The sequence below is a fragment of the Mustela nivalis genome (assembly GCF_964662115.1).
Source record: "Mustela nivalis genome assembly, chromosome: 16".
NCBI classification, from domain to species: Eukaryota; Metazoa; Chordata; class Mammalia; order Carnivora; family Mustelidae; genus Mustela; species Mustela nivalis.
This window is the reverse complement of record NC_139035.1, coordinates 1,837,798-1,859,632: the sequence shown is the minus strand read 5'-3', so window position 1 is coordinate 1,859,632 and position 21,835 is coordinate 1,837,798. Positions and strand designations below refer to the sequence as shown.

General features: G+C 42.2%; 1 protein-coding gene and 1 long non-coding RNA gene across 4 annotated transcripts in view; one reads left to right on the top strand and one right to left on the bottom strand.

Moving 5' to 3' along the window:
• Window positions 1-732: 732 nt before the first annotated feature.
• On the top strand, window positions 733-20,743 carry SELL (selectin L). Of its 3 annotated transcripts, XM_082702784.1 has the most exons (8): window positions 733-929; window positions 1,996-2,077; window positions 4,327-4,713; window positions 5,640-5,747; window positions 9,195-9,380; window positions 10,870-10,998; window positions 14,970-14,988; window positions 19,476-20,743. In XM_082702784.1, the coding sequence occupies exons 1-8, from the start codon at window positions 927-929 to the stop codon at window positions 19,492-19,494; spliced, it is 933 nt and encodes a 310-aa protein (XP_082558910.1). In that variant the 5' UTR covers window positions 733-926; the 3' UTR covers window positions 19,495-20,743. The 3 variants fall into 3 exon arrangements, with proteins under 3 accessions (XP_082558910.1, XP_082558911.1, XP_082558909.1); XM_082702785.1 differs by lacking the exon at window positions 14,970-14,988 and having other exon boundaries at window positions 10,870-11,024; XM_082702783.1 differs by lacking the exon at window positions 14,970-14,988 and having other exon boundaries at window positions 823-929.
• Window positions 19,736-21,835, bottom strand: part of LOC309849858 — a 77,333-nt gene continuing 75,233 nt past the window's right edge. The window contains exon 2 of the long non-coding RNA XR_014303959.1: window positions 19,736-20,636. This is a non-coding gene — a long non-coding RNA (uncharacterized lncRNA). The remainder of the gene's footprint in view (window positions 20,637-21,835) is intronic.

Sequence of the window (21,835 nt, the reverse complement as noted above, 5' to 3'; positions counted from 1 at the left end):
GGGTGGCTGCGTGGACATTGGGGAGGGTATGTGCTATGATGAGTGCTGTGAATTGTGTAACACTGATGAATCACAGACCTGCACCCCTGAAACCAATAATACATTATATGTTAAATATATATATATATAAAATCTAATTTTTTCATCGCTCTTCCTTTCCATAATATAGGTCCTAATTTCATATGCAGTCTATTTCCTTCACATTTTACACTCCAGAAATAAAAAATGCTCTAGGGCCCCAAACTTCCCAGGGCAAACACCTCCCCAAGGCTTTGGCTTCTTTAGGGCCGAACTCTAGGAGGTGCCATTGCCAGGGACCTCCAGGAGGGGGCACGCAAGGAAAGAGGGCGCAGGAATCCTCTACTGAAGCTGGGCCGGCACTGGGAATTGGTGCCAAATGCTGTTTTGATCCTGTGTTTTTTGCAGTTATCTGGGACCCGTTACCATGGATAGCCAAGAGGTAGTGCAGGGTTTATCCAAGAAGAAAGGAGGGAAAGAGAGAGAGAACGGAGTGGAGTGGAGGAAGAGAGGAAGAGAGAAGGAGAAGGAGGAGGAGGAGACAGAAAGGCATAAAGGCAGGAGGGAAGGAAAGCAGGAAGGCAGGAAGGATGGAAACAGGGAAGGAGGCGAGAATCTAACAACATGCGCTGGTCAGCAGCTCCTTCTCTCTCAGGGTGATGACAGAAGCCAGGTTAGGAAAGGGGTGGAGAAAGGGGAGCAAGAAGTGGGGGGAAGTAGGGGGAGGGAAGGAGGATGTGAGACTCAGTCTGAGAAATGAAAAAAAAAAAAAAAAAGCAACCCTTTCTGGTGGCCTCCACGCAGCCTCCCCAAACGCAGCACACCTAGCTGTGGGCGAGGACCCAGACACCCTGGTGCTGAGTGGAGAGGCTGCGTTCCAGAAGAACTCAAGAAGGACAAATAAAGCCATGGTGAGCTTCTCAGCCTCAAAGATTTTCAGGTGCTCAGGTAGAACCCCCTTGGGATTGCAGAGACAGGTGGCAAAGGACAAGAAACGAGACACTTCATTTTTGATTTTAACAAAGCCAAGAATTAAAAATGCTGAGTCTAAAGGGTGCTTCTAGAATCTTTCATCTCAGATGTGCTGATTTCTCCTCACTGACTTGTTTCTGGTGAGATCCTTGAGGAAATTCTATCTTGTTGAAATAGGCAGTTTTGCAGCTAAACACTGGGGCTACCTGAGAGGCAATAAATTCAGAAGATATGGTTTTAAGGTGGGCAGAGAACTTGTGGTCTGGATTCTGCAAAATGTATTTCTTTTTAAATTGAAAAAGAAATGAACTGCTTTTCTTTACTGGTGCCCGGCTAGCTACTACTTTTTAAGTATTTGAAGCATTGAACCATTGTAATCTAGTTTAAGATTTTAGCATTTTAATCTCAGACATCAATAGTTCATTAAACAATGAAGAACACTTTAAGGGGCGCCTGGGTTGCTCAGTGGGTTAAAGCCTCTGCCTTCAGCTAGCAGCATGATCTCAGGGTCCTGGGATCGAGCCCCGCATCAGGCTCTCTGCTTGGCAGCAAGCCTGCTTCCCCCTCTCTCTCTGCCTGCCTCTCTGCCTACTTGTGATCTCTGTCTGTCAGATAAATAAATAAATAAAACCTTAAAAAAAGAGAGAACACTTAAAAAATATACATGTTAAATATAAAATAGTTTCATCTAACAACTCAGTGGAAAGTACAAAAATTATTGAAATGTAGAAAAGAATCAGGGTAGTAATAATCAGCAACCTGAGGCTAAAAGGTAAGGGTGGAAAAAAAGCAACAAAAGAAAAGCTACAACTCTGTAACAGTTTTGAAGCAAATTTAATGCTACTTTTTTCATGCACATCTAAGAAACCTCTCACTTCAGACAGGGTTCGTGAGCAGAGGTATTTTATTTTGAATTCTAAGAAGGTTGCAACCCCCTCCTTAAGGTGCTGTAAACTTGCGATTTAAGAATATAAATCTAACTATAATTCTGTATTTTCTTTGCAGATATTTCCATGGAGATGTCACGGCTTTCAGAGGGGTTCGCGGCCTTCCGTCAAGGTGTGGGTCTGGGCGGTGCTCTGCTGTGGTATGTGACGGTATTTGTTTATTGCTAAGCCCTTCTTTAACTTGTGCTTAGTCTCCTTAAATATCCCCTGAGTGCATGCAATTGCAGGGAAGATTATGAGGTAGATAGTTGTTAGTTCTATCCTTTTTATAAACATCTTTTTCTTCCTGTTACTTTTAGTATCTCCTCCAGAAACTTCCTAAGCCTGACACACCTTTGTTGGACGGTCTAGATCTTGATAATTCCACAAAAGTCTTAATTATGAAGAAATAAAGTCAATTAAGAAATATCTGCTGCCTACTTGTGATATCTGTCAAATAAATAAATAAAATATTTAAAAAAAAAAAGAAATATCTGATGGGAACTTACAGTCCATACCAAATATTTAGCAGGGAACTTTCTTTCTTTTTTCTTTAAGATTTTTATTTCCAAGTAATTTCTACACCCAACATGGGGTTTGAACTCAAAGCCCAAGGTCAAGAGTATCACATGTCTTCCAACTCAGCCAGCTGGGTTCTCGGTGCTCTTGTTTTCCTTCAGTAGTTTAGTGTACATCAGCATCATTTCTACAATGAAAGTGTGAGCTCCTGAAGGTCAGAATATATATATATATATATATATTTTTTTTAATATATATATATATATATATTTAATATATATATATTTAAGTGATATATATATATATATCACTTAAATTAACCTTTAAATTTAATTTTGAATATATTTATAAATTTACACATATTAATGTATAATGTATTTATTATATATTAATAATATATTAATTAATATAGCGAGAATATAGAATATATTTATTATATTATATTATATATTAAATTTATATATAAATGTAATTTTAAATATATATATTTATTTTAAATATATATATGCATATATATATTTCTTCTCCCATTGGTGTGGTGAGTTTTTATGTCTGATTCTTGAAGATTCTCCAGCACTTGTTTTGAACCTTCTTTCCCCTTCCTAAGTAAGCTAGTGCTTCTTACCCCCAGCTTAGATTTTGAGCTCTGGCCAAGCAAATGTGCTTTCCTCTGCTCCTGACACATTCCTTACACCATGTGTACCTCATGTCACCTGCAAAGCTAGTGCTCTTTTCATTCAACAAATGTTTTTACAAGTCCCTCTGATGTGTCAGGCACTGTTCTAGGCCCTGGGGATACAGCACCGAACCAAACAGTTTCTTCCCTCTTAGAACTTATATCCTGGTAGAATGTTCCTTCAAAACTCTGTTCCAAATGTGTATTTTGTTACATTCTTTACTCGTTAATCATATCTGTTTCTTAGTTCTCTGTTCAATTCTGGTATGTTTAATTGGATCAAGATTAATTATGTTTTCTTTACGTCTGTTATTCCTTGTTCAAAATCTTTAGGAGACTGTGAAGATTGGATCTATGTTTTCTTTGGTATTTCTCCATGGCTTTTGCCCTACACAATGAAAACTCAATAGATATTGATGGCCACAAAAACATTTACCTTAACGGTAACACAGTGTTTCACATAGATCATACCATGCTTCGAATGGCATATAACACCATGAGGTCATTGCGTAATTATGTGTTGTTTCAGTCTTGTCAAAGCCCTCATATTTGAAGCACCCTATGATTATTAAACACCATCAGCTGAGTATCCTTGTGTACAGAACATGATCTAAATAAATTTCATAATCCTGCAGCATTTAGTTTTGTAAATTACTCTTTTTTTAAAAAAAAATAGTTTTTTTTTTAAATAGCTTGAGCTATGTATGGTGGATTTCCCAGAAGTAGCTCTTCCTGTGGTAAAAGATTACCTTTTTGATATGAAAGAGAATACTTAAAGTATGTTGCTATTCCTGTCCTTATATTACTTCTCCCATGGAAACATAAATGTTAGCTTTTAGGAAATTATCCCATGATAAAAAGGAGTGGGCAATACATTTTAAGCATATATAATTATACAGAAATAGAAAAAGAAATATGGATTTCTAAAATATGGTGATTAAATTTCACTTGGAAGAATTTTGGGGAAAAATGAGGTTATGAAATAAAATCTTAGAAGCTACCAAATTTGTCTAAAATAGAGAAGTGAGCAGAAAGTATTACATTAGGAGAAAAGTGATTAGGAGCCAAAGGTCTAGGTTCTACCTCAAATCTGCAAATGACTGATTCTGTGGTCTTGGTGTTGTCATCTTTAAGTGGCAAGCTCAGTCTGGATTACTTCTCGCTTCTTTTCGGCTGTAACCGTGAGCCTGTATAATTCACACTCATGTCTTGCAGATTTCCTTGCACGTGATGGAACCAATGGCTGGACTTACCACTATTCTGAAAAACCCATGAACTGGGCAAAGGCTAGAAGGTACTGCCAAGAAAATTACACAGATTTAGTTGCCATACAAAACAAGGGGGAAATTGAGTACCTGGAGAGGACACTTCCCTTCATCAACACTTACTACTGGATAGGAATCCGGAAGGTCGAAGGGATATGGACTTGGGTGGGAACCAACAAGTCTCTTACCAAAGAAGCAGAGAACTGGGGAAACGGAGAGCCCAACAACAGGAAGTCCAAAGAGGACTGTGTGGAGATCTACATCAAGAGGGTCAAAGACGCAGGAAAGTGGAATGATGACTCCTGCTACAAACAAAAGAGAGCCCTCTGTTACACAGGTAAGGAGGGGCCAAAGTGGGGAGAGCGATGGGGCTCCTCCCAGAGGGATGGCAGGGAGGGAAGCAGCTTCCAGCACATCCTAAAAATAAGTCCAGTGCTCTAGAAAAAGAATAATAAAATAAAATAAAAATCAGGTCCTCTCTGTGCATTTTTGGTGTGTGAGGCTGCTGCTAACACCCAGCAATGACACCTCGGAATCCACTTCTGTCAGTATGTAAGTGTGTGTAAGAAGTAAGGCAGGGAAGTGGAAGCAGAGATGGATCTGGCTGGGAGTTCCGGCTCACGTGACCTCCGTTTCCTCGCTGTAAGGTCGGGGCTTTATGCTCATGCCTCCTTCTTGGCTTAATGTTATATCCTTCCATAGCACGAAATACTGCTGTGTTTCGGTATTTGTGGAGGATGGAGATTTCTGTTTTCAGCTCCAAAACAGCCAGTGTTTTCCCAAGTCATATGTCAACAGTGAAAACACAGTTCATTTGCTCTCTTGCATATTGGGCTCTCTACTGATTTAGCAAGTGCAGACTTCTTTCTTTCTCTAGTACTTTCTATAAAGGAAGGGATTGCCAGGCATACTGCAGAAATGGTTGAGGCTAGGTCATCACTAACCTACTTAAAACATTTAAAACAAAGCGATTCCAAGGGTTTCAGAGTACAAACTAAGTTTCCCCAAAATGCTATAGAGTATTGGCATTGGCAAATTCATTCTATGCATATGTCTGTGGCTATACGGCCAGAATATCCCATAAATTAAAAGATTCTAACATATGGTTTTATTGCAAAACAGCTATGAATGTGCAAATAAACCTTTCCTGTTCATTCAAATAGTTGCAGCCAAAAACTTACCTATACCTGAAGAAATGACTATGAGGACTAAGACGTAATCATGTTAAAATAATTTATTTCTGGCCCCCGCACCCCCTTAAAGCTTCTTGTCAGCCCTGGTCGTGCAGCAACCATGGAGAGTGCGTGGAAACCATCAATAATTCCACCTGCAGCTGTGATGTGGGCTTCTACGGGTCTCAGTGTCAATTTGGTAAGCCCCTTCCTGACTTGATTCTTGCTGTGTATAGTCACAGGGGTCCCTGTAGCTTGTGGAGGTTGACTGATACTAGCCATTCCGAGAAATGAGAACTTTCGATCAGAAGAATATGCTTGCACAATGTGGTTATGTTTCCTGAATGGTTTCATAAGTCAGCATGAAACTTCAGTCCACTTCTAGCAAACCGCCCAAAGAAGGCAGTTGGTAGATTCCTGTTCTTAGGGGACTCAATCCTGCCAACTTGTCGGTTTCATTAGAAGTCGAAACCTTGAAAGAAACATTGTCATTTATAGTTAGGAGGGTAAATTACCTAGTAGGTACTCTTAATTTCTATGTAGTCCTCAAAATTATGACAAGGCGAGGCTGAAAAGAAAAGTTCACATAATGATACAAAATATAGGTGAGAGAAATATGGTAATAAATCCAACACATTTATTTGGGCTATGATTTGGGGGGATAGAAAAGCAAATCTATTACAGATTCTGCCCATAAAGGATTTGCAATTAGCTAGTGGAAGTGATAAATGCTCATAATTTCATTTGATGGAAAGCAAGGTAAGTTGGAATTAAGTACCTAATGAAAGAATCTGGCCTTTACTTGACAGCAGGAGGCCACTTAGTATCTTAGCACCTGCATTTGGGCACTATTCCTAGAAGCAATGTGTAAGATGGACTGGAGAACAGAAAGAGAAGATGGACAGAATCGGTAGGAGTCTACTGAAATCATTCACAGTCATGATGGTAGAAACAGAAAGCAAAGAGTACATAGACTCAAAGTCAGGGAGTCTTTGACCCAGTCAACTCACTACTGAAAGAAATGTCAAATCCTTTGACTGATACTGATTGAGTTTCAAAACTATGGTTGAAGCATCTGGTGCACAGTATAGAAAATTATAAGAAGAGAAAAGCAATGTCTGTAAAGGGTAAAGAATTAAAGCCAAAATAAATTTCAATGCCAACCAACCGGAATAGGTCTTACTCATTTCACTCAATTCTCACCCAATACTTTCACTCTACTGCTGAAATTTATTTTTATTATTTATTTATCCTTAATATTTTTATATTTTATTTTTTAAATTCTTATATCATTGGCATGTCCATTTCACTCTCTTTCAAACGTTTTACTTTTTTTTTTTTTTTTTGGTCTCAGCTTTCATTTTATTATTCTTTTCTGGCCTTCTTTCTACCTCTAATCATTTCTCCTTGCGTTTCTTCATGGGCACTTACTTGCCCAAGCCCTTATGCTACCATTATTTCTCATTTTATGTCATTCTGTCTTTCGTCCGGGGATTCTACATGACCCCACTTTGGTTAAACATACCAACTTCTGTGGACTCACAAATTCATGTGAGCTTTGGACTGACAAATCTTTGTCCAGCCCTGAATTCCAAATATGCTAAGCATATCTTTTGCGATGCCCCAAAGATTATAAAATCAGTTGTCCCGGCCAGCTCTCCTTTTTGTGTTTCTATCTCATTATGGGGCACCACCATTTACATGAGTCCTCTGGTATGAAGCTCGTTCACCTCCCTTTACATTTATGCAAAGTAACACAATGCTCATTTTTATAACTTACTGTTTCCCTAATATCCTCCTATTTATCAATGCTGCTACTAGTGCCCCCATTCCTCCTAGATTGTTGCTTTAATTTCTTAGTTGAGTTTTACCAGGTTAAATTAGCTCCACTTAAAAATACTGTTCATGCTATAGGTAGGCTGATTAATCAAAAACAATCAAACAAACATCACACATATATCCACCTTTTAATTTCTAACTATTGTTTGTCCTACAGGATGAAACCTGAACTTCTCCAGCTTAGAGAAATGCTTAATACATAATAGGTACTCATTTAATGCCTGAAAAAAGATAACAGCATTTTGCCTTAGCTCCTACCTTTCTTTATTTTTTTATTTTTAAATTATTTATTTATTTATTTGACAGAGAGAGATCACAAGTAGGCAGAGAGGCAGGCAGAGAGAGAGGAGGAAGCAGGCTCCCCACTGAGCAGAGAGCCCGATGCGGGGCTCGATCCCAGGACCCTGAGATCATGACCTGAGCTGACGGCAGAGGCTTTACCTCACTGAGCTACCCAGGCGCCCCTTCCACCTTTCTTTCTAATCTCATTGACATCATCCCCTGCATCCTCTTTCCTTCTAGTAACATCACAAAGCTTGTCGTTCTCCACACTTTTCATGTGTGCTTCGTACCCCACTGACTTGCTCATGGTCTTCTCTCTCATTTTGACATGGCTCACACACCTGTTCATCTTTAAGACATAGTTCAGGAACCATTTTTTTTCCCCAGAACACTTTCTTTGGACCCTAAGGCAAACTAAGTCTCCCTATTCCCTGTTTCAATTGCTGCACATGTTTCTTTGTTGTTTGCCCCACATGCGTTGGAGTCATCCATGCGCTTGTCTGTAGTCCCTGGGAGACTGACGCTTGAGATCAGTAAGTACTATTTACTGCTTCCTATGGCAGATTGAGACTAGGCCTGGAGTATATTAGGCATGTGCTTACAGGTATGGAAAATATAAAAATTTTCTAATGCTTCTAGTCCATTCTTCATTGAAATCTCAAAACTAAGGTCACAATGATGGTTCAAATGTGATCATCAGTAGGACACAAGACTTGAAGTACTTCCTCAAATGGCATGGCAGGCCCTACAAATGTGAAATCACTATTTCTAAGGCTCAGTTTGGTCTACTGTGAACCACAAGTCAGTTTGATCTACTGTGAACCACAAATCAGGGACATAGTCTCTGAAGGGGCTGAAGGTAGGACCTAGAAAGGGTGAAGACAGACTCAAGGCTGATGCTTCCTAAAGCCTCCCCACTCTTTTCCACATCTCCTGCTCCCAGCATTCTAATATACCTAGGAACTCTAATGTGACAGCTATTTCCAAACTGAGCTAATCATTCCCATGTAAACCTATGTAGTTTTAAACATTCAGATAATGCCAACAATAATAAAAAGACTTAGCTTAGTGTTTAATTAGGACTTCCTATGATCCAGGTTCTCTTCTAAGGCCTTGACTTACATTAGATCTTTTAATTTCCACCCCAGCTCTAGGAAGTTAATAGTCATTATGATTACTCTTTCTTCCTTCTTTTTTTTTTTTTTAAGATTTTATTTGTTTATTTGAGAGAGTGAGAGAGCATGAGCAGGGGGCGGGGGAGAGGCAGAGGGAGAGGGAGAAGCAGGCTCCCCAATGAGCAAGGAGTCTGATGTGGACTTGATCCCAGGACCCTGGGGTCGCGACCTGAGCCAAAGGCAGAGGCTTAACCCACTGAGCCACCCAGGCGCCCATGATTCCTCTTTCACAGATGAAGAGACCGAACCTGGAAGGGTTAATTCACCATGTGCCAAGGCAGAGCTAGGAGTAAAACCCAGACATCAAGTCCTCTTCACACCAGCCAGTACTGTTTCTTTTCTTACTGCAGTGATTCAGTGTGAGCCTTTGGAAGCCCCTGATTTGGGGACCATGGACTGTCATCACCCCCTGGGGAACTTCAGCTATTCCTCCAGGTGCACCTTCAACTGCTCTGAGGGAACAGAGCTCATTGGGATTGAGGAAACCACTTGTGGACCTTCTGGAAACTGGTCATCTCAAGAACCAAACTGTGAAGGTGAGTAACTCTTCAAACCAGAGGTTTTGTCATGGCCTCCTTGGGTTTACGGACTAAGAAAATGCAGTAGAGATTTGCTAAGAAGTCTCTGTCCTCTTTGGAACACAGTTTAATCTAACTTAGATCACACTGTGATGCTTTTTAAAGGGATTATTGTTGCTTAAATTGAAAAGAAAAACCACAAACAAAAAAACAACCAAATACCTCTGAAACCATCTCACAGTATATATACAATTTTCAATAATACATGGTGTGGCTGTGAAGTGTGTAGGCCTGATGATTCACTGACCTGTACCCCTGGGATAAATAATACAGTATATGTTGATAAAAATAATTAGCAAAAATAATAATACGTGGTGTGATTATACTGTTTTATTTTAGTTTTCTCATTGTCATGGCATAAATTGTCAGTCTTGTTGAACCTCAGTTAAATGTTGGTTGTTCTGTCCTCTCAGTAACCCTTTTATTGTGTCATCTTCTTGAACACCAACCAAATTCCATCCCAGGGGGTTGACAGCTAGGCCCTAGATGCTTAGTGTTAGATGTTTCTATCTTAACAGCTAGGCACTGTCTCTGACTTATTTCTTACTCATTCTTCCATTTCACTACTATCTCATTTGCATTAGTCCATTTAAATATCTCTACAAAGGTCACTAGTGACCTCCTAATTCCCAAAATAGCAGATATTTCTCTGTTATCACTAAGCTGATGCCTTCCTAATCTGTGTATGAGAAGGACCATGTCTTCCTCGTTTCCATGGACCACCCCCCCACTCAACACAGTGCCCATGCTAAATAAGGTGAATTAAAAAGTTGTCCTCTGTTTGGGTCATCTGGGAACTTGAGCCTATTTTCTATTATACATTTGGGTGTGAAGGTGGATGCACCTTGGAAAAGTTCCCAAATAAACTCAGCTCACTCTTTCAAGAGGATAGAGGTGTATCCATCTACTTATGTGTAAAGAAACTAGAAATACATGGTAAGTCCACATCACTTGAAAGACAGTTTAGTGTAGGTCCTTGCCATGCAAACAAATACATTTGTTTCCACAGCTGTCTCAAAATAAAAGCATTAATAGTTTCCATTGACAGATAGGTTACCTGGTTCAGATCACTGGCTTTTATTTTTCTTGAAGTCATATTAGACATGTTAGGTCTTCTCAGCATCATTGAGTCCCAACTATTGAACAAGGTCACGGAAATAACTACAACGATGACCACTTTTTGCCAAGATTTTTAGGTACTTCTTCTGGGAGTTCCATGAACTGCAAATCTGGAGATTAAGAATTTATAGGCATTGGGGTAGAAAAGCTTGTCTTGTCTCTCCCTCTGCCGGAGACTCGTCTTGGTCCCTCCCATGCCAGTGTCCTCACCTGTCAAATGACGTCACGTGGGCTCTTACTAGGAGATGTGGGGAGGAACAAAGCCTGACGCCGTGAGGTGCTCTGAGCGGGTACTGCCATGGTCTCATGCTCTGTATCTCTCTTTCAGAAGTGGACAGAAGCTTCTCAATGATCAAGGAAGGCGACTATAATCCTATCTTCATTCCGGTGGCAGTCATGGTTACTGCTTTTGCTGGGCTGGCATTTATCATTTGGCTGGCAAGAAGATTAAAGAAAGGTATGTGAGTTCACCTTCATAGGAAAGTAACACAATTCAAAGTGGAAAAAAATACAGAAACCCATAGGAAATTAAGTATGATCAGTTCAGCTGAAGTGGGATACCAAGTTCTGTGTCCTGTCACCAGCATCCCTGGGGGTGTGTGAAACAGCCCATGCACACTTCCAGGAAAACAAGTTGGCTGATTTGTGCTTATCCTCTGACAAACCTTTTAAAAATACCTATTGTCTTCAAGGTGCCGTGCCAGGGTGATAACAGACAAATGAGATATTTTAATGGCTCTTTGCTCTTCTTTAATTCTGAAAAAAGGATGCATCATCTCTGTCCTCTAAGACCCTAAATGCCTTTGATCTCAGTGCTACAATTCCACTAGAGAAGGAATCTAATGACCAATAAGGTTTTTAAGGCACTGTTCCCCAAAACCTGAGTCACACACCTGCCTGGCTTCTGATGTGTGGGAATTGCATTGTCCCTGGAAAGAAACCCTCACGTTTTCTCCGCAACGTCTATTCACTGAGGATACAGCTTTAACCCAATGCACAGCATTCTCCCCCCTCCCCCACCCGACTCTGGCCCGGGGAGGAAAAGCGAATGAGGAAGGCTGTTCTGTTTGAGAAGCTGCTGCTTGGACCAATGCAGGGGACAGCACTGGGGAAAACAACAGCCCCACTCCCCTCACCTCCCCGCAAGTGTGTCCAAACCCTAAACCGGGACCGACTTGCTGGTCACAGGCCCACAGTCTGCGGCAGGCCCGGAGTGTGCTCCGCCACATCTGGCCAAACTTACCCGGAAGAAACATTTAAGACTAGGAAGTTCAGGGACAAGACCAGCTTTTGAGCTCTCGTTGCTTTAAGTTCAGAGGCCATCGGTGACCTTGAAATAACTGCTAACCAGCTGTTTGGTGTTGCCTTTCTATGGAGTCAGTTCATCGCCATTTTAATTTTACTCCCATTGATTATTTACTCCGTATTTGCTCGGTGAGTGCGGTTTATAAGGGCTGCCCCTCACCCATCCTCACCACCAGTGGCAGGAATATTTACTACCCAACCCTAATGGTCTTCTCCCGTGATCTGATCTTTCATCCCCAATTTAAGAATGACACTAGATTAGTTTTATAACCGACCCAGAAAGATGATGGAAGGGGACACTGTTGACATGCAAGCACTTCCTTAGGGCCAAGGGAGGGCACCAAGCAGTTCGAATATCTCTGCTCCTGCTCTTGGGAATTCTGCTAAGACTGGATCCCATCATCGTACAGTACAATATGACGCACTCAAGTACTACTCTAAGGCATGGGAAGAAAGAGGGTTTTTTTTTTCTCCCACCACTGATGATCTTTTCCACTGAGATTCCAAAGCCTGACCCCAGTAGTCCTCTTAAAGGGTAGAGAATGCAGTGGCCCATTACACACAGCCCTCTGGGAGACGGGGGCTGTTCTCTAAACAACCTTTAAGGTTTTGGGGGCTGTGAGTCACCTTATTAAGGAGCATAGTCCCAAATTCCAAAGTCCTTTAATAACTGTTAGTAGAATCAAAAGACCAGAGTAAAGTTACTTGCATTCAGTAGCAGGGTGTGGGGTGCAGGGCGGGGGTTGGCTGGCAAAGGTGGTTCTCTCAGCAGGGGTGAGAAGAGCAGTGGGGTTGTTTTTACACTTTTTTACGTTGGTATCATTTCTGTACAAGATCTCAAACTGATAACGTGAAAACTACATGCCCCTGCTGTGGGATTAAGTGTGGGGCAAACAGGAAACAGATAACGGGCAGTGAGGCTAGATACACGTATGCCAGCAAAGAGAACAGAAGCCCCACAAATCACTCACTCTGTAGGGGAGTCGGGTGCCTTTAATGTAGCATTTTAATAGACTTCATCTGCGGAACGTCTTCTGCTAGCTCCAATTTTCAAGTGACTTCATCTTCCAAAGATTGCAATTGTCACTTAGTTCTTTGCAACAAGAAGAATGTTTTTACTATAGAAACGGTGTTAGAGTGATGGTTAGGTTCCCAGGCTAACCTCCCAGAGCTTTTCTGACAGTGTAGCTGACACATTTACAAGAAAAAAAGTTAAATGCAGTAAGTCTCATGTGTATAGTAGTTATCAACTCCAAGGATGTCGCAGGTGTTTGGGGTGTAGCAAGCTGGAAAAAGAAGACAGGCGAATATTTAAAACCTAGTTACCCAGTGAAACGACTGTGTTCTTGACTCCTGTCCTGTCCTCAGAGAAATCTACTAAAACTACAGTTTGGCACCTGCCCTGATTGCCTTGGTATCCATGTTTTGCTTCATTGTTCTGGAAGAGAAATAAATCCAGGCTCCAGAAATGCACGTCCCTCTGAATGGGCTTGCCTAGAAACACGTTTGTCCCCTAGATAATCATTCTCTCATAAGTCATTATCATTGCCCCCTTTGGTAAATAAGGAAACTGAGGCCGGGATTTTAAGGCCAGATGTCTCACATCCCATGTTGGCAGGGGCCAGAATCAGAGATCAGATCCCCACCCTCTCAGGACCTCAACAGTGGCAGTCTTCAGATTAATGAGGCTCTCTGTTTTCTCTTGGTTGGAAGAATTCCCCACCCAAACCAACCCACAGGGTTAGAATAGGACCCGAAACTGAACACGTGCCCCTTAGTTCCTTTTTCTTCAAGCAGGCCTCTCTCAGTAGTAACAGATTCTTGCCCGCGTATTGTTATGTGTGTCGTTGGTCCTAAAAGGAAAATGTATTTATATGAAGATAAACAAACAGAGCCTGAAGTTAGCTCAGATTTCATTCTCCTTGGTCAAATGTATTCAGCCCATGTTATCAGAAGGCTGAATTTTGGAGGAAATGTGTAAAAGAGTAAAGCCTAACATTTTAAATGCTTAAAACAACATCTGAGCATTGTATGTGTGGTAGGCCCTGGCCTAAATACTTGGAATACATTTTATTTTACCAACTCGGTGTGGAAGATGTGGTTATCACGCTCCTTCCACAGATGGAGGAACTGTGGCCGGAGAGACTAAGCCGCTATCCGGACACACAGCACAGCTGATAAAGCAGGTTTGCATCCAGACTGGATGATTCTAGAGCTTCACGTAATCACCACAGAAGCACAGTGCTTCCCAGCGATTTGTTTGTTTCTCAAAAAGATATTTTTTTCTTTTTTTGATTTTATTTCCTCTGGAGTCTAACTCTGCAGTTTGTTCATTAATCTACTTAGTTACACTCTTTTGTCTTTGGAAACAATGTAAGATGGTTTATGAAATGCATTCCACATAGTAAGTTAAAAATCAGTTTAAAAATAGGTAAGAAAAAGAAGGCTAAAATTAGGGGAATAAAAAGAAGTTAGAGCAAGAAGTGGAGTTGGGACACAAGAAGGTAGGTCATGAAATCCTGTACACTTGCTAGGAAAGGGTCTTAGCTCAGGGTCTGGTTCCCGGCAGCCAATCAAAGAAGGGAGCGCAACTGGTCATGATGTCGCTGTGTTTGTAAGGTTAAAAACACATCAGTTACTCAGATGAGTGAGTAATTCCTACCACTGGGACCCGAGTGAAATTTCTTTGTGGATTCTCCCAGACGAGGTGGTGTGAGACGTAATGACACATACTTCCAGCCCCAAGTCTCTTAGGGAGGAATCTGAAGGTGAGCTGAGATGGCAGGCGGGAGGGGTCAGCGCGTGCCTGGGTGGAGCGGGTCTGCCTGTCCGGCAGTTGGAGCTAGACTTCTGTCTTTATGACCAGCAGAGAGGATGGGATGGAATGCAGAAGCGTCTGTGTCAATGTGTCTGTTGCGCACGAGTACACACCAGTTTGAATTAGCACACAGAGCCAGCATCTCAAATCTCCTTACACACAGATGGGGTTCACCAACAAATACGCAATACACCCCAAAAGCCAATTTTGGGAATGGGACTCTGCTTTTGCTCTTACTTAAAAAAAAAAAAAAAAGGAACTATCTGCTCTCACTGATGCCATTTTTCTGTTTCTTCTATTTTTAGGTAAAGAGTCCCGGGAAAGGTAAGTTTCATCAGCGAGAAGTTTCTACATCTGTTGATCTTTTCTCCACCTTCCTTGAGATACTTCCTGTTACAGTCAGACATGTCAACTCCTTGGTAGCTACATGAGGTCTCACTCAAATGCAGTTTCCGTATAAAGTGATAATCTACTAGCCTCTTTTAAAAACTGTGCTTCTGGCTTCTATGTGTGTGAGTGGTTTTGCTTTAGGGTCAAGGGGTTAGAATGAATGAATGAATGAATGAATGAACAAATGATGCCCTGTTAAGAAAGGACAGCTACGTGAAGGGAGCTCTTTCTGATAATCCCTGAATTTTCTGTAAGGATTGGAAGCACGACGATGTGTCTCTTCTTGTCCTAGGAAAATATAAGGGCAATACCAAATACAGTGTTTGTGAAACATTCATCAAGCATTTATTGAGAAACCAATAAATCCCAGGCCCTAAAAAGGTATAATTCTGGACCCCAGGCCTTCGCACCTGCTGCAGGAAAGTCAATGACTATTTCTCTGATAAGCGTTGACCTTCAGAAATGTGGAAGAGGTAGGGAACATGAATTCTGCCTGTGGCTTCCCCAGTGAGGCCGTTCCTTTTAGCCTGGCCTTGGCCCTCAGACTCTTAACTACAGGGAACAAACTGAGGGTTGCTGGAGGGGACGGGGGTAGGAGGAGATGGGGTAACTGGGTGACGGGCATTAAGGAAGCACATGTGATATAATGAGCACGGGATGTTGTAGGCAACTGATGCGTCACTAAATTCTACTCTATATGTCAACTAAATTGAATTTTAAAAATTTTCTTTAATTTATTTGACATACAGAGATCACAAGTAGGCAGAGAGGCAGGCAGAGAGAGAGGGAGAAGCAGGCTCCCCACGGAGCAGAGAGCCCCATGCGGGGCTCGACCCTAGGACTCTGGGATCATGACCTGAGCCGAAGGCAGAGGCTTTAACCCACTGAGCCACCCAGGTGCCCCTAAATTGAATTTAAATAAAATATTAAAAAATGAGAAATGGGGGAGATATAAGGCAACATAAGCCAGATCATAACTTATAAGCCCTATTAAGGAGGTTTTTGGGCGTAAAGCAGGTGAATGCCGTGCTGAAATTTTCACCTTACAAGGATCATTCTGCAAATAGGGGAGCTGGGTGAGCCCGGAGGCGAAGAGCAGTTCTGGAGGCACTTGGAGTTATTAGGTTAAAGCTGATGGTTCCCATCTAGAGAAAGAACAGTGAGTTTGAGTTCTGAGGTAAGAGGTAAAATCAAGTGAATGTGGTAATTAATTGGCGAAGTGAGAGAGACAACAATCAAAGAGGTCATCACGGGTTTGGTCAGGAACAAGTGGGTGGTCACTGTCTACTCTGTACTATTTGCTGAGAAGGGAACCCGGAAGAATGAGAGTGAGGGTGCAGGTGAAGGTCACAGGTTCGGTTCTGTCTGTGTTGAGCTTTAGGCATCTGGGGCTCACCCACAGTTCATTGGTTCAGTTTGTTGCACAGCGGCCACCTTGGGGCAGGAGAGTGGATTTGGGGGTTCTCACATTCCAGGAGGTTAACTGCTTTTTTGGGAGCAGGTACAGTCATCTGGGCAGCACGTGGAGTGGGAGAACAGAAGAGGTTGGGGGAGGGGGCGGGAACCCGGGGGACATCAGTATTGAAAGAACTGATGAAAGAAAGGGGATGGGGAGAGTTGCCAGAGAGGCAGAAGGAAGATGAGGAGAGTTTGGGTCACGAATGCCAAGGAAAGAAGGAAGTAGAAATGGTTTCCAGGGCTGCTGGGAGAACCAGTGAGTTCCCACTGGATGTAACAAGGGTATCAGTGCAGAGACTGTTCTGTGTTTGAGGTCATGACCGAAGTCTGATAGCCAGGCTGGAGGGTTCAGTGGGGGTGAGGAAGTGGAGACAGAGCAGGTAGGCCATGTCTTTATAAAGGCTTGGTTAGATGAGACAGGAAGTGGATGACTGGATAAGGACATCAGGTTCATGGAGGTTCTTACGTTCTAGTTTATTTTATTGTCCTGTCTTCTGTTCAGTGCTGTAAATGGGGAACTAGGCCCTTCTCTGGGCTGGGCTCCCTATCTCTGTGGGCAGGAAATCCACAAGATGTAGAGATTTCTTTCATGCTCACACCCATTGAGTGAAAGTCTTTCCTGGCACAATCCACCCAGAGCTGTTTTCTCATCACAGGAACCACTTGTTTTTTAATTGTCACTAGATGGAAGCAGACCAGTTCAACTTTTTAGAAGATTTTGGGGGACAGGAAGAGAGGCTGGCAGGAAGAGTATTAGCATTAAGTTAATTACCACACTCAGCTAATTGCCGTATAAAGTGTAATGGCTCACTGATTCTGACAATGAATCAGTCAATAGTTGTTTATGGCGTACTTTTGTGTTGGAACAATGCTAAGCTTGACTGAGACACCAGCAGGAGTAAGTCCTTGGCCCAGATCTCAAGGAGATTTTTATCTAGTTGAGTAGTGAAGACAGAAAAATAAATTAAAAAATTATTTTCAGAAAAATATAAGGCAGAGGATGGTGATGGACAATGAACACTGACTTAAAGTACTTTTTCTTTGTGTTAAAGTACTGTGTTAAAGTATTTTTCAATACAGAAAATCTTACCAAGAAGGTGGATCCTGGGTTGGTTTTGAAGAATGGATGGCATTTAGGAGTATGATGAGAAGCAGGGCAGAAGGACTACAGGGAAATGATTCAAACATGCTACGGCATGGGGCTGGCACAGTGTGTTCAGGGGGCGTTCAGGGTGCAGAGGAGCTGTGAATAGAAGTTGGAATAGAAGGTTGGCCCCATTGAGGTAGGTCCTGAATGCATCGCCAGATGTTCTAGAAGGATCTAGCCAAGGAGCATTATTTGCCCAGGTGCCTCGAGACAACTCTCATTTATTGACCAAGGTGACTTCAATTCATAGAATTATAAAATTTTAGGTATTGAAGTGATCTTGATGGACATCATGATCCAACTTTCTTTATAACTGAGCTAGTTAAGTCACGTTCCCATTGGCCCTGAGCTAGTGACATGGTTAAGATAATTGTAAACATTTATGAAGCATCAATTCCACACTGCACACTTCTCTGGGTGTTATAGGTGTCTGAAATCCTTCCGTGTTGCCTATAAGCCTGGGGGTGGGGGGAGAAGTACTATTAATACTCTCATTTTTTGGGTAAAGGAACAGAGGCAAAGAGAAACAAAATGTCTAGTCTGAGGTCGTGAATGAATGACAAAGCTGAGATTTGTACCCACCTGGATCCAAAGGTCACACTCTTCATCCTTATGCTTCTAGAACTCTGGACTCACTGATAAGAGTCCCGAGTCCCAGACACCCTCCTCCCCCAGCGATGTGATGGTTTTTCTCCCCGAAACCATTTGTGATGGCACCGAGGATGGGTGGGACGGAAGAAGCAGAGCATGTTTCTAGAACAAGCCAAACATAAAATGAGAACCATAACGCTAAACACTGGAGCGTTGTTTCTAGAGCTCCGGTGCCAACCCACACAGCCCTGGGTGCTTCTCCTTCAAAGCTCTTCACCGGTGAATGACCGACTCCTAGGGCATCTGTGGTTTCAGTTCATGCCAGGTTATTTTTACTGTTCTGCAAATTGGTTCTGTTTACCACCTCATTTGGTTTCTAGTGTCTAAATTCTGCCGGGGTAAAAGTTACACCCAAGACACACAGGGAGATACAATGCCAACCTCAGTGGAGGGCATATGTGAAATTTTGTTTTCAGAAACATTTTTATCTCTGTGTCGGCAAGCGCGTTTGCAGCTGCTGAACCGTGGTCTGCCCTGGAAGGTCATCATGAGAGCAGAGTCTCAGAATCCAGTTCTCCCTTGGAAAGGTGCTAATAAGACCCGCTCTGTTTGGCTTTTCTTCCCCCACCCCTTCCCCCTCCCCTGCAAGAAGGAGACAACGGTGTCACACACACAAAGGTGTGGTTTATTTCATGAAACTAGATTCGTCTCCATTTCCTTAACTCATGACCCACCAGAATCAGGCATTTAGAATCACCACCGTACCTTGCGTGAGTTTTGATTTTTCTCTAATTTCCCTTTTTATTTGAGCATTGTCATCTTCTACCGCTTTTCCTTGACTGCACGCTGCTCAGAATCTATCTAAAATGCCCCTCATACTCATCCGATCTGAAAACAAAGGCTGTGCCCCAGAAACGCCTCCAGGTGTGGTGCATGGACCAGCAGCGTGGACATCACCAGGGCTCTGTGAGAACGGCAGCATCTCGGGCCCCACCCAGACCCACCTACTCAGTCTGCATTTTCACGCCGCCTCTGGGTGGAAGCGCCCGCAAGGGTGAGAAGCGTTGCTCTACGGTTTGCTTCTCATTCCTTTGCTTTAGTGAATGTCTTGTCCAAACCTACCTGAAACGCATTTCCTCCACTCCTCTTCTGACATTTGACCACCGTTCAGTTTTGCAGTTTTTAAGCTCCTTATTTTAATTTCTGTTCCCCGTTTTTCTTTCAGTGTCAATGATCCGTATTAAAGCACCCTTCGTGGAAGAAAATTCTTCGGCTGCTCAGGTGTTACTGGACCCTTCGGATCCGTCCCCAGAACGTATCACGTGGTGTTGAAGATGAAGTGCGTCTGTTTCGCGGCATCTGGAAAGATTTCGGCGAGACCAGCAAGCTCGTTCTGCTCCCACTGTGCCCCTCACCCACCCCTGCAGCCCCGGCTCCGGCTGTGCCTTACATAGCTCAGTGTTTTATTCTCTTTTTCATGGACCATGGGGGAGAGGATTGCTATGGAATGTAAAGATGTCCGGTTTTGCTCTCTATCCTGACTCCATTTCCAGTTCTAATTCCACGCTGTACCTGCTGACCTTAAATACAGTGGAAACCTGACCCATGTGTTCCTACTGCCTCTGATTCCTTGCAAGTTTTATCTCCCTCGCCCTCCGGTGCCTCTAGGGGTGCATTCTTAGACATAAGTTCATAAAAGTGCTGTTGTTCTTGCTTTCCAACTCCAACAGAGTAATGGGGTTCAGCTCCAAACAGAGAACGTTCTGCTTCTCACCTTCTGGAAATGAAGGTTGTCCTATTTAACTGCCTCCACACCCCCCACCTTCTGCCCCCCATTCTGTCTCTTGTTCCCAGCTGGCTGGCTTCTGCATGGAGCATCTCATGAGGACCAAATCAAAAGAGAGAAGAGTGAGATGGTCTGCACTGATATTTTAAATTTATTTTTTATTCTTTGGTTTTCAGTGTTGCTCTTTGTACTGGACCCTCCCAAGATATCTTGTATTTGATGCTTTTTTTTTTTTTTTTTTAGTGACCACTCTATTGTTAATTTAAAAAAATCACCAGACTACTAGCTGCAGACTACTAGCTGCTGACATCTTTGATATCAGGTTGAACGAGTGGAGCGAGATTCCTCCCACCCTAACCTTCTTAGTGATCTGCTGAGATTCTCTGGATCTTTAAGATCCATTTCAGTCACCCCTGCTCCCAACTTCTTTCATAACTAGTCCTCTCACAGCTGGTCCAGACCTGTGGCCTCCTACTGCAAGATTGGTCTACAAGGGGTGCCTGGGTGGCTCAGTGGGTTACGCCGCTGCCTTCGGCTCAGGTCATGATCTCAAGGTCCTGGGATCGAGTCCCGCGTCAGGCTCTCTGCTCAGCAAGGAGCCTGCTTCCTCCTCTCTCTCTCTGCCTGCCTCTCTGCCTACTTGTGATCTCTCTCTGTCAAATAAATAAATAAAATCTTTAAAAAAAAAAAAAGATTGGTCTACAACATGCAGTTTTGTGCTTAGTTGTTTTTTTTCTAACACTACCTAAAAGTCATCACGTGTATGTTTTCTCCCAGTGACATGCTACCTTCCTTAAAGGCACAGATTGTATAGGAGCAAACAGTGTGCGGCTGGTAGGAGCGGCCGCAGGACCTCTCTCCATGCATGCGATGACCCAAGCAGACACTCATCCAATGTGGCTAACTTCTTCCAACAGGATAGGGACCTGGTAAAAGCCAGTTGAAATCCCGTCTTGCCCCATGGCCAGGTGTTACTGGATATATATATATATGAAATTATATATAATTTGTATGAAATTATATAATTAATAATTAATAAATAATTAATATTAGTTAATAATTAATAAATTATATATAATTATATATAATTTCATACAAAATTATATGTGTTATGGTCATGATTTTTTGGTAATGATTATATTTTCTTTTCTCAAATGCATCTCAGATCCTGCTTTACAATATGAGCTGTTGCCAAAAAATTCTCCATGTTCTACACTATGAATCTAGGCTATATTATTTACATTCATGTAGCTTAAGATACATCCTTTAGAGTTGTACAGTGCACAACCTGTACAAACTCACACAGCAGCCTTAGTGTTATTTCTTGGAAATAAGGTATATTTAGACTAAAAAACACAGTCCTTAGTTGAGCCTAAGGCTACTATGAGATCCTAGGAAATATGTCATGCTATATGTTAGATAAAGATTCATAACATTCATAAAAAGTAAATAAGGGTTCATAAGATAAATTTTTCCAAAGACCATGGGTTTAGCTTCCCTGAGACTTAGTTTCCTGTTTCCTTACCTATAACATAATGAAACATGCCTTCTTTACCTCCTGGGGTTATTGCGATGATTGAGTCAGGTATGAACTTGTTTTGTGAATGGAATCTTAAATTTAGATTGCTTTCCACCAAAATCTTGCCTTCTGTGCTTTCTTGGTGTAGGATTTTGGATCTTGTGCATGGGCTTGAGCAGAAGCAGGTCTGAGAACTTGTCCTAAGCTTAAAAACCAGAGGGTCCCTCCTTTATGGTCAAATAGGAACCCAGCGCTCAAATTCCCACCACAGGTCAGCTCT